The 15,264-nt window shown below is 38.2% G+C and overlaps 1 protein-coding gene across 1 annotated transcript; it reads left to right on the forward strand.

The window, feature by feature from the left end:
- The first annotated feature begins 319 nt into the window (after nucleotides 1–319).
- ighd (immunoglobulin heavy constant delta) lies at nucleotides 320–13,280 on the forward strand. Its single transcript, XM_055223781.1, has 12 exons — nucleotides 320–637; nucleotides 1,877–2,170; nucleotides 2,257–2,568; nucleotides 2,657–2,941; nucleotides 3,808–4,110; nucleotides 6,111–6,422; nucleotides 6,511–6,795; nucleotides 6,865–7,194; nucleotides 7,594–7,911; nucleotides 10,096–10,383; nucleotides 11,241–11,389; nucleotides 13,152–13,280. Exons 1-12 carry the CDS (start codon nucleotides 349–351, stop codon nucleotides 13,278–13,280), a joined length of 3,294 nt encoding a protein of 1,097 aa, XP_055079756.1. The 5' UTR covers nucleotides 320–348.
- The last annotated feature ends 1,984 nt before the right edge of the window (nucleotides 13,281–15,264 follow it).

The raw sequence follows: 15,264 nt of genomic DNA on the forward strand, positions 1-15,264 counted from the left end.
TGTTTGATAATATGTATAATATATGTCTTACAAATTATATTATTAAAATATAAGCTTAAGCCCAAGATCAATTACTCTAAAATGAGAGACAAGTGATTTTTGTTTAAATATCCTAACAGTGAATTAAAAAATTAAATTGTTTGGAAATTGTTTGGAAACTCAATTCTTCCCAAAAATTCTAACTCACACCCCTAAATTTTCCAAAGTTAAAAAAATTTGTTAGTTTGTAAGTTAGATACGTTGTAGCATATCACTATTTTGAACAAACTACTAGCCCTGTATATATAAGAGTAATATTGGAATATCTGTCCTTATTCAGAGCTAGTGGTCATACCTCCAAACATCACAATGTATCCAACATGGGAGAGAGATTTCCTGGATTCCCAAGTCAAACTCACATGCATGCTGAGTGGCTTCTATCCAGACGGACTGACCGTGAGTTGGGACACAGACAGCGAACCCTTACTGGACTCTGAATCCATTCAGAGGACGCTCAAAAGCACCAGTAAAAGCCCGAGCTTTACCCTAAGCAGTCAGATCGAGCCAGACATGACCCAATGGGAGAGTGGCTCCAACTTCACTTGTACGGCAGTACACCGGAACATGAAGCACAGCCAGTCCATTAACATCTGTAAATGTAAGTGAAGAAAAGTGGCTTTTAGAAAAAACAAGAGTTGGAGAAATTGTACAAATGTTGTGTATTCATATCATGACATGCATATAATACTAGTCAAAAATGGCTAGACACATTTTTTCTTTATTTATTTATATATTTTTCTTTATTTTCCACAATTATTTGCATTGTAGATTTTCACTGAAGGCATCAAAACTATGAAGGGACCAATATGGAATGTAGCAATGAAAAATTATATTCAAAACAACTCTTAGATTAAAAAAATAATAATGTAATGTAAATAGATAGCTTTGAACCTTGGTTTACACTTTTGCATTTGTTGACCCTGATGTAGCACACCTTTGAAGTGAAAACCATTTCAGGAGACTTCATCAAGAAGCTCATTGTGAGAAGGTCTTTGAGGATTTAAAAATAAAATATAGAAAGATTTTTATTTGAGTTAAGCCCGCCACACACTACAGGATTTTAAACAAATTGATTGGATGAGATTTTGAATCTTCAAGCAGAAAGACTTCAGCGGTATATGGCAAAGCTGTTTCCTGTCTACAGCAAAATGACTCGCTTTCAGAGCCTTAAGTGTTCAAAAGATCAGAGCATTGTACTTGTATATTAGATGAAAGTCAAAACTTTGCCATTATTATTGGTGAAATGTGGTGTAAATGCTTTTTAATGCACAGAATGCAGATGATAACTGACACATGAAGTAAAGTCACTATCACTAATCTGCAGCACGTTCACCCGATCCTCACTGCATGTATTGTCTACTTTACTTTATACTTAAAAAAAAGATTCAAACTGAATTAATGGTTGCATTTGCACTGTGGCTATGTGTGTGTATGTGTGTATATATATTATATCATATGTGTGTATGCATATATATATATATATATATATATATATATATATATATATATATATATATATATATATATATATATATATATATATATATATATATATATATATATATATATATATATATATATATATATAATTTTCGTAAATATTTTACTTAATTCAGATTGAAGAATTTTTTTAAGTACAAAGTAGAGTAGACTAGAGTAGACTCTCACGTGTGTCAGTTTACATCCACGCAGTGAGGATCAGGTGAACCGGCTGCAGACTGGTGATAGTGACTTTACTTCCTGTGTCATTTATCGCCTGCCTTCTGTGCATTCCAATTTCTCACAGTGTACACTGAATCATATTCATTCTTACTGTGTACCTTTTTGTTCATGGCAGTGATACCAAATATGCCCCCTGCTGTTCACCTGGAGACTCCCAGTTTCCAAATCATAGAGACTGCAGTGTCCCAGATAACAGCCACCTGCTCTGTGCACAGTGTGGTGAAGGCGTCAGTGACATGGCTCCTGGATGGACAGCCCTCTGCATATAAGAGCTATGAAACAGTCAAAAGTACTAATGTCATCAGCTACCTGGACCTGTCCCCTCATGTGTGGAAAAAACTGTCTTCCCTCACCTGCAAAGCTGAACATATCTGTCTCCCCACCACAGAGCAGAGGGTCGATATTTCAGGTTACATAAATTAATTATTTATAATTGGATGTTGATATGGAATATACATTTTCCGTGGTACTGATTTGTTACTGATTTGATTCTAGAACCTCCAGTTTCTGCTCCAGTGGTGTCCATCAGGAGGTCTCTTCCAGATTTGTTGAAGGGCGATAGGGCTGTGCTGGAGTGTGACATCACAAGCATGTCCTCTGCTGACCTCTATGTGACCTTTCAGTCCAACGGGGTTGATATTTCCTCTAAAGACTTTGTCCAACTCCCTAAGGGCTCTGGCCTTCTTTCGATCAGCAGAAGATTTTCTGTCCCTAAAAAGCACTGGACCAAAGACAAACATTTCAGCTGCAAAGTGAGCCAAGGTTTTTCTCGGAAAGTCACCTCCACACCCACAGGAAGCATCTTTGGTAAGAGTCCTCTTGTCTTTATGACCACAGCATGTGTGCCTTTTAATACTACAGATAATGAGAGGAATTGGGGCTCTGTCTTTCTTAGTGGAGCCTTCAGTCAAGCTCCTTTTGGCCCCCCGTGACGAGTCAGGAAATCAGATGCTCTTGTGCACAGCATGGGGCTTTGACCCGCACATTGAATGGATCTCTGAGACCCAGAGATCCAATGGATCAAAAGTGTCCATCAGTTTGAATGCAGATGGACGTGTGGTGGTGAGCAGTGAGCTGCAAGTGCCTCAAACAGAGTGGAAAACTGGAAAGGTCTACAGCTGTCAAGTGTCTGACAAATCTCTGAACAGAATAAGCAAGGAGAACATCAGTGTATGTGCAGGTAAACATGCCAAGCCATCAGTCTACTGCCATCTAGTGGTGAGGATCAAGAATGTGCCTGACAACATATATTAAAGATCCTGTTGCCCCATTAGTATCCTACTTAGTTTAGCTGTCACACTTTTCCATTGCATTTTTTTTTTTTTTTTTTACAAAAAAAATACTTTATCATAGGTTTAATTCACTCATCCAAAACATCCAAAACCCTGTTAAGCATTGTGCCTGGATTACCAGTATGACCATGTTATAACATTGCTCCCTTACCTAACACATAACTGGAGTTGTATTTTGCTTTATTTCCACTTGCTTGATTAATATTTTGAAATTGGTCTGTTCTGTCTAAGCCCTAAATAAAATCCAATTTTGAATTTCACAGGATTGTTATGTCCCAGATAAAACTCTCCAGGTCTCCTGCTCTATGTTTAAGTCCATAAATCTAAATCAGAGCATTTCTATCATCAGTCATCATCACATTCATAATATCTACACATTTACATTGACATGTCAGGGCATGTTCCTAACTATTTGTTGACTGATTTTACGATAGTAAATCCCTTCCTTGCCAGTAGATGGCAGCCTATCCCCAGTTCCCACTATAGGGAGTGCATCTGTAAAAATAAGGTGTCTGTTGCTGGAAGATAGCCATTATTTTAAGTTCTAAAACATGACATGCCAGAGCAAAAGTACTCAAGAGCATGTTTAAAGACCAATAACAATACAAATAGTGCATAATACTGTATTAGTTTTTAAAGAGTCTCATTTATACTGCAATATTTTCTTAGCTTTTAACAAGAAACCAAAGACAAAATTAAAATATTTGAACATACATGTCTAACCTGGTAACTTACACTCCATATTCTCCCTCAGTGGCACCACATTTGAAGGCCCCTCCTGTGATTCTGGTGACACTCCCTTCGTTCCAGACCGTGATGACCTCCTCCACTAATGTGACGGTCTCCTGCTCAGTGTGCACTGTATTTGAGGCCACAGTCTCCTGGTGGATGAATGGTAACTATGCAAACAGTTACTCAGTGAGGCAGTACGTGAACTCCACTCATATCATCAGTGAACTCACACTTCCACCCAGTCAATGGAAAAGCGTGGCTAATGTGTCCTGCAGTGTAAAGCATGCATGCCTCCTCACCACAGACAAGACTGTCCGTGTGGAAGGTGAGAGGACAGCAGCATGGATTCAGTCCACACAACAAGACAACTCAAACTTATTGGACATGGTTCTTTTTCAGTTCCTTCAGACACTGCTCCAGTGGTGTCCATCAGGAGGTCTCTTCCAGATTTGTTGAAGGGCGATAGGGCTGTGCTGGAGTGTGACATCACAAGCATGTCCTCCGCTGACCTCTATGTGACCTTTCAGTCCAACGGCGTTGATATTTCCTCTAAAGACTTTGTCCAACTCCCTAAGGGCTCTGGCCTCCTTTCAATCAGCAGAAGATTTTCTGTCCCTAAAAAGCACTGGACCAAAGACAAACATTTCAGCTGCAAAGTGACCCAGGGCTTCTCTGACAAAGTCACCTCCACACCCACAAGAAGCATCTTTGGTAAGAGTCCTCTTGTGTTTATGACCACAGCATGTGTGCCTTTTAATACTACAGATAATGAGAGGAATTGGGGCTCTGTCTTTCTTAGTGGAGCCTTCAGTCAAGCTCCTTTTGGCCCCCCGTGACGAATCAGGATATCAGACGCTCTTATGCACAGCATGGGGCTTTGACCCGCACATTGAATGGATCTCTGAGACCCAGAGATCCAATGGATCAAAAGTGTCCATCAGTTTGAATGCAGATGGACGTGTGGTGGTGAGCAGTGAGCTGCAAGTGCCTCAAACAGAGTGGAAAACTGGAAAGGTCTACAGCTGTCAAGTGTCTGACAAATCTCTGAACAGAATAAGCAAGGAGAACATCAGTGTATGTGCAGGTAAACATGCCAAGCCATCAGTCTACTGCCATCTAGTGGTGAGGATCAAGAATGTGCCTGACAACATATATTAAAGATCCTGTTGCCCCATTAGTATCCTACTTAGTTTAGCTGTCACACTTTTCCACTGCATTTTTTTTTTTTTTTTTTACAAAAAAATACTTTATCATAGGTTTAATTCACTCATCCAAAACATCCAAAACCCTGTTAAGCATTGTGCCTGGATTACCAGTATGACCATGTTATAACATTGCTCCCTTACCTAACACATAACTGGAGTTGTATTTTGCTTTATTTCCACTTGCTTGATTAATTTTGTGTAATAGGTCTGTTCCCTCTAAGCACTAAATAAAATCCAATTTTGAATTTCACAGGATTGTTATGCCCCAGGTAAAACTCTCCAGGTCTCCTGCTCTATGTTTAAGTCCATAAATCTAAATCAGAGCATTTCTATCATCAGTCATCATCACATTCATAATATCTACACATGTACATTGACATGTCAGGGCATGTTCCTAACTATTTGTTGACTGATTTTACGATAGTAAATCCCTTCCTTGCCAGTAGATGGCAGCCTATCCCCAGTTCCCACTATAGGGAGTGCATCTGTAAAAATAAGGTGTCTGTTGCTGGAAGATAGCCATTATTTTAAGTTCTAAAACATGACATGCCAGAGCAAAAGTACTCAAGAGCATGTTTAAAGACCAATAACAATACAAATAGTGCATAATACTGTATTAGTTTTAAAGAGTCTCATTTATACTGCAATATTTTCTTAGCTTTTAACAAGAAACCAAAGACAAAATTAAAATATTTGAACATACATGTCTAACCTGGTAACTTACACTCCATATTCTCCCTCAGTGGCACCACATTTGAAGGCCCCTCCTGTGATTCTGGTGACACTCCCTTCGTTCCAGACCGTGATGACCTCCTCCACTAATGTGACGGTCTCCTGCTCAGTGTGCACTGTATTTGAGGCCACAGTCTCCTGGTGGATGAATGGTAACTATGCAAACAGTTACTCAGTGAGGCAGTACGTGAACTCCACTCATATCATCAGTGAACTCACACTTCCACCCAGTCAATGGAAAAGCGTGGCTAATGTGTCCTGCAGTGTAAAGCATGCATGCCTCCTCACCACAGACAAGACTGTCCGTGTGGAAGGTGAGAGGACAGCAGCATGGATTCAGTCCACACAACAAGACAACTCAAACTTATTGGACATGGTTCTTTTTCAGTTCCTTCAGACACTGCTCCAGTGGTGTCCATCAGGAGGTCTCTTCCAGATTTGTTGAAGGGCGATAGGGCTGTGCTGGAGTGTGACATCACAAGCATGTCCTCCGCTGACCTCTATGTGACCTTTCAGTCCAACGGGGTTGATATTTCCTCTAAAGACTTTGTCCAACTCCCTAAGGGCTCTGGCCTCCTTTCGATCAGCAGAAGATTTTCTGTCCCTAAAAAGCACTGGACCAAAGACAAACATTTCAGCTGCAAAGTGATCCAGGGCTTCTCTGACAAAGTCACCTCCACACCCACAGGAAGCATCTTTGGTAAGAGTCCTCTTGTGTTTATGACCACAGCATGTGTGCCTTTTAATACTACAGATAATGAGAGGAATTGGGGCTCTGTCTTTCTTAGTGGAGCCTTCAGTCAAGCTCCTTTTGGCCCCCCGTGACGAATCAGGATATCAGACGCTCTTGTGCACAGCGTGGGGCTTTGACCCGCACATTGAATGGATCTCTGAGACCCAGAGATCCAGTGGATCAAAAGTGTCCATCAGTTTGAATGCAGATGGACGTGTGGTGGTGAGCAGTGAGCTGCAAGTGCCTCAAACAGAGTGGAAAACTGGAAAGGTCTACAGCTGTCAAGTGTCTGACAAATCTCTGAACAGAATAAACAAGGAGAACGTCAGTGTATGTGCAGGTAATGTCAGTAATTCAAGTAGGACTTATGAGTCTACAATAGTGTATTTAATTTTCTTCTTTCTTTCAGTCACTCCACCAGCATCTAAGGTTGTTGGTGTGTATGTCCAAGGTCCTCCACTGGAAGAGCTTCAACAAAATGCTACCAGGTTGACCGTTTCCTGCCTTCTGGTTGGCCCCTCTCTGGACAGTTTCACAGTGACTTGGAAAATAAATGAGCAGATTGAGTCTGGAGGCGTTCATGCTGAGGCTCCAGTACTTCAGAGTAATGGCACTCAGACCCTACTGAGCCAGCTGAGTTTGTCAGCACAGGACTGGCACGCACACAAACGAGTGACCTGTGAGGCAAAGCATCTCTGCTCCAACCACATCTTTAAAGAAGACACAAGCAAAAGCAGAGGTACTCATCAAAACAATACACTTCACAATCGATTAAATGACTTGTTTGGAATTATGTATTCACTCGACCTATAATTCAAGATGTTGACTGTTCTCCTATCTCATTTTCAAGCCTTGTTATTGCTTTACCAAGAGTATTCCACAGGATGCATTAAACATATCCATGAAACTTTTTTCATTACATTTAATTTCTGTCCTCAAAAATACCTTAATCAACAGGCATTTTACTGGGAGCAGAATTGCCTCTCCATAGATACGTTAATAATGCCATACAGTGGAAGCTTTAAGGAGAAGAACTGCCACCAGAAAATTTACTTTGTGTTCCTTTGACAGATGCAGACATTTTGCAAGTCTCCATTACACTTTTAACCAAACTTTCTTTTTTTTTTTTTTAATCTAGAGCAATTTCCACCTATTGTAACACTGACCCACCGTGACCTCAACGAGCTATCCCCTTTGGACCCTGTTTCTCTGGACTGTCTTGTCTCTGGATTCTATCCTCCGGAGGTCATCATTTTCTGGGAGAAGAATGGCATCAGGATTCCATCTTCCAGCCAAACTAATGCTCCAGTTTGGAAGGACAAAGATAACGTTAAATATTCTACAAGTAGTCATCTGAACATATTCAACACTTTAGATGAAAATTCCACCTACTCTTGTGTTGTGAGGCATGAATCGTCACCGGCACCATTCACCAGTACCATAACAGATGTTTTTGGTATGGCAACACATACACATTCATTATATTGCTTTGTTATTGCTGGAATTTATATTGGAATGTTCCACAGTATGGCATTATTTAACTCGTATTCAATTACCCAGACCCGCCACCCAACCAGGTCTAAACTATCCAGTATTCCTCGAGGTCAACAACAGAACAAAATCAGGACCACAGCAGAACTATGCCACGTCTAAAACTGGACTAAATCAGGTCTAAAACATGGACTGGACTAAAAGCTTTAAAACATCACTAAACCTTCTTTAAACTGGGTCTAAAATTTGGATAAGCTAGGTTCAAAATGGGACTAAACCATGTCTTAACTTGGACTATACCCGGACTAAACTTAGACAAACTCAAATCTAAAATAGCACTGAACCAAGATTAAACTAAACTCCAGATAAGATGAAGGAAAAAGAAAGACTAAACCATGACAAAAAATCTCAACCAAATCTAAAAAAATTCAAACACAATAAAAAAAACCCCAAAGCCCTCAGTTGAATTGGCTGTCTGCACAACAACGCTCGACTGGGTCACTGTTAGCTCAATGTTATCTACACTTTCCACTCCTATTGAATCTCCATAGAAGTTTCCCAGAGTCATGTTAAAATAAAAAAAATATTAAAGAACTACGTAGCGGACAGTGAGTTATGCATGGATAATCATGGATAACATTAGGAATTAGGAGCTAATATTTAGGGATGGGACAAGATCTAGTGCCACAAGATCTCGTGAAACAAAATTGTCACAAGATTTTGCACACACGAGAAAATTATCTTTTTTTTTTTTTTTTGACCCCTTTTTTTCCAATCCAAGTGTAAAGTACTAGTGAGTTACACCTCCTTGAGAAACTGTACTTCCAAAACACAGTGATAAAACGAAAATATTTTTTTAAATGCCTGAAAAATGTGAACTGGGTGGCAAAATTGATTTATTACAACTCCTGTCAAACTCTCGTCTTGTCTCGTTTTCTTGGACCCAATCTCTCTTGTGGACATTGTGTCTCGTCCCATCCATATTACTATTTTTTTTATTAAAACTTGCCTGGTATCCAGAATAGACACTTTTTCAATACTTTACAAAAATGTGAGTCTGGTCACTGGTGAATCTCCCATTTTCAGATGTGTGTGATTGACAAGTGGCCAATCAGGGACACGGATGGTTTGTCAGTATTGGAAAAAATAAGCACTAAACTCTGTTAATCTGAATGAATTTGATTTTATCCGTAAATCATTGCTTGACCAATAAGATCCTTCTTTACATATGCCTCACTAAAAAACAAAACAATCTGATTGCACTGTCACGTTTTACTGGGTTTGAGATGCAATGGAGAGAGTGGGGACCAGACTGATATCAATTTGTATAAGAAATAGTTAGATTGTGTATTTTCCAGGCAAAATTTAAATATAACATAAACAACAAATAAAAAAATGTAAGTAAGAACTACCCAGTAGATTTTTATGTGGATTTCTTCAGTTTGGTGGTTTTATTTTAAAGATGGCGTATTATGCTAATTGTTTTTGGGTTGTTGTTGTTTTTTTTAGCTTTTCACCATATTATAACATTGTTTCCTCATCAAAAAAACAAAACAAAACACACACACACATCTGAAGTGGTTTTAAATGTCATCCATGCATGTTTGAGAAATTTAGCGATCTCTCTGGTACATTATTCAAACCCTTCTTATGATTAGCTGTAAAATTCTGTGCAACGTTCAGCCCACAAACCTACGTCATCTATGCTCCTGGGTGACAATTCTCCATAATTATACAAAAGCATGATATAAAACTGTACACAACAACTTAACAAACCTGAAAGGGAGGGGAGACTCAGAGCATCAAGAACAAAAGTGAAATATACAAAATATGTTAAAAAAAATGTAGCATTTTCAAAACAATAAAAACTAACATGGTGATCTAAATATGTCAAGTGTTAACAGTTAATGCCCCATTGAAGTAAAGTACCTCTTTGAGATTTAAAATTAGCTTTAGCTTTGATACAAAAAGACCTACCTTTATAAACACAGACATTTCCTCCACTGATGACCACTTACAACTCACTGTCCATCTTTGAGTATTGATTTACAATACATTTTGATTACAGTAAACGTAAATTATGTCACTGTTAGATTATATTCTTTGAAATTTATTTTTTTAACCAGTTTTAAATTGTCTTATCCCATAGCATCGATTATCCCCACCAAGCCCTTCACGAGGTTGCTAAATGGTCATAATAAACTAGCTTGTCTGGTGAGCGGCTTCAGTCCAGCGCCCGTTAACATCTCCTGGTTTCTGGATAATTCGACTGAACTTCGTGACTACAACACCAGTGAGGTTCTCTGGGGCCACGATGGAAAATTCAGCATCCAAAGTTGGCTCCACTTGACCCCCACAGACATGCTACCAGGGGCCCTCTACACCTGCAGAGTCACCCACGCAACTGGTACCTCAGACGTCCATTTTATGTCAAAAGGTGATACAGATTACATTTATTTCAAAAACAAATTCTGCACATTTAAATGGACAGATATGGAAAATTTATTTATATGAGATTTAAAACATGTTATAATGTTTTTTTTCTCTAATCCCTAATAATTTTGCATTTCTGGCATGACAGCTAAAAACAAATCTGTCTTCACCTACACCCGATCTCTACCCTCCATTCTATATTTATTTATTTATTTATATTTGTTATTTATTTTTTGTATATTATTATTATTATTATTATTATTATTATTATTATTATTATTATTATTATTATTATTATTATTATTATTATTATTATTTATCTTTTTATGTATTTATTTATTTTAATTTTTTTTATAACAGATGCACACTGTCATTTCACACTGTATACCAATGGACTCGTTTCTTGTTTTAATTGAATATTATGCTTTGCAATTAATAAAATATAAATTAATTAAACTACCACCAAATGACATCACAAGGTGGAATGGAATGTTTTGAGGTCTGGAGAAGGGGGCTGTCAGACACAACTCCTGGTAACTTTTTTGTGCTACGAAGGGGGAGTGATGTAGCATAGAGAGCAAAGGGAAGGGAGATTCAACAAAAACGTAAAAACAAAGTAGTTTCTGGCAAATATAGCATTTTCAAAACAATAAAATGTAATATGGTGATCTAAATATGTGCTAGCAGTTAGCAGTTACCCTATAGAAGTAAACCACTTCCTCTTTAACAAGTTTCAAATATCAATCAATGTGACTAAGGGATGTTTTGTTTTTGCTTTTTTCTAGTACATTTGACAAGCTGTTTCACTTTCCCAGTACTTCCTATTGTACTCACACTTCACATATTGCTTTATTTGAGCAGAAAGCGTAGAGGAGTGTAACTTCCTGGACTACCTCCTGCACACGGACTTGGAGCAGGACACTGGGGTGGAGAGCTGGTACATGGCCTGCGTGTTCCTGCTGTGTTTCCTCCTGTCTGCGGTCTACTGTGTGGGGGCCACTCTGGTCAAGGTGAGACTATGCATTTATTATACACAGTAAAACAGCTTCAAATGACTTCACTCCAGAATATGAATCCTGTCTTGGGTGGTTTTGGCTGTTTAATGTGATTTAGTTGATTTATTGATGTATCTATGGGTTTCCGAATGATGAAAATTAGGACTGTTGCCATAGCAATCACGACTATCCGATCAAAATGTTACCTTTATTTGAATGTTGTCTTTAACTGAATCCTATGAATATGATGTGTATTTGTCTTTTTTTTTTCTTATTTTAAGCTATCATAGTACATTTTCCATAGTACAATTTTACATGTGTGCAATTTTTCAGACCCTATACACATTATGATTTTAAAGCTTAGCAACAAAATCTTAAGAAACTCAAAACTTACTAAACTTAATCATGTCAAAACTATCCAAAAAAATTATTCTGGGGCCATTAAAATGTATTAATTAAAGGCACTATACCTGATTTTTATGATCTTAAACACGTGGAAAACAAAACTAGTCCATTTAAAACAGTTTGCAAAGGTCCAAACTTATTTCTCATCACTTATCTTCGGCGTTCCGAGCATCCTAATTATTCACTGTGATGAGTTTTTAAGCACTTTTAGACACCACGGTAAGGCTAATAACAACTAGCATGCTAACTGTGTATTCCTGCTTCTTGGACAACACAATGCTTTCGAATTAGATGTAGATGCAAGACTAATTTTGCTCAAAAACATGGAAATTAATCAGATACAGGCCCTTTAATGTTTGTTTTTTTGTGTGCGCATAGATTTACCATTCATACAATATCTAGCGACATATTAATACACATTCTTCTTATTTTTTCACAGACTAAATGAAGAGGAAACGCAGGAAAAATGTCTGAGGTCATGCTGATAGTTCATATTGTCAAGTTATGTTTTACTGTATGATTTGGGTATCTGTAAAATAAAAACAATAAATCTGTAGATATTATTCATGAGTTGAGTGGTGGACTGTTTATTCATGATGATGTGCACTCAGGTCCAAAAACTTAAAATGACCTTAAGTCTTTCAAAGTGTTTTAACAGAGACGGGTAAAGAATGCTTAGTTGTAGTCAGGTTAATATACAAAATTGACAAAATTGATTGATGTTATGATGTTAAATCCTCAAAAACATACCTGGAGTTGTGTTTTGTTGTGCTCAGTTCCACTTTGTGATGTCATGAAGTGGCAGTTTTCACATTAACAGCACTGTTGCGCCTTTTGCTCAGTAGATTTTGGCAATTCCAGGGCTGAAATTATCCAAATGATTCTAGCGAAGGTACATGGATTTTTTTTTAAAAACACAATGGAGCACTTCCTGTGTTGCCACATGACATCACAAGGTGGAACAGAGTGTTTTCTGTCTGAGAGAAGAACCCAGTGCAAATATGCAGGTTTGTGTGTTAAACATGTGTGAATGAAACAAAACACAACTCCAGGTCTGTTTGTGATGAGGAAAACGCCATTATAAAAGAGACATCAACATTATTACATCTCTAAATTGAAACATAGTAAAGGTTATCTCAGGTCACTCCCTTTCGTAAGTGCCATTTTGTTATTTATCCACTAGGGGATGACATTGCTCTTCTCTTCCAAACCCACCTCTCTATGCATCACTGGTGTTGAGGAATGGGATGATGCTGACCTTTCTGACAACCAACATATATACAGAATAATCCTGCACACGTTTATTTATAATGTTAATCTATATTACATTGCTCTAAATCTCTATACCTTCAATTCCTTACGGGATTTCAAGTCTTCCACATCTGGGAGGGCTGCCATCCGTGGAGCTTACGTCGTGTTACTATTGGCTACCTCTGGAGTGATGTTCCAGCCTGAGCCTCCATTGGCCAGGGCCCCGTGGCTGCCTGCCCCAAAAGAGTGACGCTGTTGCTGGGATGTAGTCTCTGTGCCAGCCTGCCAGTGTTGTGCCAACTAAGGGGGCCTGCGAAGGGGAGCTTAGCAACCTATGTGCTCAAGTAATCTTACCTCAAATCATCTGTGTTTTGATTACGCTAAGATAAAACACAAACTAGTTTAACTCCGACAAGGATGAGAATTCAGAATTTAAACTGAATGCTTACAGTAGCAGAATGTAACTTTTCTGGATGTTATTATGTTTTTGTTTTTGTTTTTTGCTTTGCCTGGAATGCTCCACAGTATGGCACTAAACTTTTACCATAGAAACAAGCCAATGACGCCACCTGGCCGAGTTACAGGTCAGATCTGCGGAGAGGCGAGCTGGTTTTCAGTAAAGAATGCGTGTTAACTAAATGCAAATAAAAGCACATGTTATTTATTAGATGCAAGACAGATTCATACTAGATAGGTTTAATGCCATATGGTGGGACATTTCAGGTAAAGCAATAACATCTCCAAGGAAACAATAGATGGTGGGCGTCAACAGAAAAGTTACATAGTGCATCTTTAAGTAATTACTTGGGCAATATTAGATAAAATTTGCATAAAGTTCACCGCATTCTTTGTGAGCACATTCTATTTCACTTTAGTTAATAAATTGGCAGATCTTGTGATGTTATTTAAGTGCATTCTGTCAGTTTATTAAATTTGGATGTTTGTGGACACAATCACTAACAAAAAATCTGTTTATTTGCACATTTTTTCTTGGGATATTTACTCCTTGCCCTCTCTCTCCACGCATTCATATACTATTGAAAATCAAATCGCAAAACGACATGACAATAAGATTAAGTAAAGTGTAAACAAAAGGCAAAACTACCAGAGCAGAAACATAGTGAAAATGTAGTCACGCCCCTCCTACTGGTCCTCATTTGACCTGTTCACTGTGTCCATAAAGCCAGACAGGAGGAACAAGCCAGCCAATTCACGGCATTTCTGGAGCACTGGGTTAGAAACTATGCAGTGGGCTTTGGGTGACAAGGTTTAATATGAGGAGGGGCACAACCTACAGTGTGCGCAAGATCACAAGGAATGTTTTAGGATTATTAAAGGCACTAGACCAGATTTTACAGTCTTAAAAACATGGAAAAAAAGAACTAGTTTCATTTGTAGTGATCCAAAGTTATTCCTCGCTGACCTTATGCATTCCAAACGTAGTAATTATTCACCACGATGAGTTTATAAGCACTTTTCACAACTTTCAGAGACCAGAGCTGAGTTTTGACATCGCAGTATTGCTAAAAACAACTAGCATGCTAACAAGCAGAGAGTGCACAATGGACAACCAAATACATGGGATACAGGACCTTTACGAAGAGGACACAGAGTTGTCTATGTATTTAATGATATACTTGAGTAGATGTTTGGAAGAAATTGAACATTAAGAGTAGTTACCTTTACTTTTGTGGTGCAGGATGGCCTAGGGGTTGGTTTGCCACACACATACTATAGGCAATTTATGACCTTATCCCCTCTATTCTAATGTCACTTTATGTCTGGTCCAAAAAAGCCTTCAAAATGTAAAGAACAAACAACAACATACGTTTAATGTATTGAATCCAAATACATTTTTACACTTTTGTAATAATTTGGGTCACTATTTTTACTCCAACTGATGTGCTATAGGCCTAGATAATTGTTGTCTTCTTACTTGAATACATTTTTTGCTACCCACTTCTATTTGATACATTAATAAAACATTGTAACTTTATTGATTTATAGCAATGATCCACATGTGGACAAGTCATTCACGATGTTCAACTAAAGCAATACTCCAATACTGGCTTACATATAGAGTACTCAGTGCAATGTCTCAAACTCAACACCAATGTCCTATTACATAAAATAGATATTTTTAAAAAGTAGGGATAAAAACAATAGCTTCCAGACATTTTAAAGACCTGCTTTGTAAAGGTAATAGGAGAGCTGACGGGGTGATGGACAGATCT

Source organism: Periophthalmus magnuspinnatus, chromosome 8 (assembly GCF_009829125.3).
Source record: "Periophthalmus magnuspinnatus isolate fPerMag1 chromosome 8, fPerMag1.2.pri, whole genome shotgun sequence".
NCBI classification, from domain to species: Eukaryota; Metazoa; Chordata; class Actinopteri; order Gobiiformes; family Gobiidae; genus Periophthalmus; species Periophthalmus magnuspinnatus.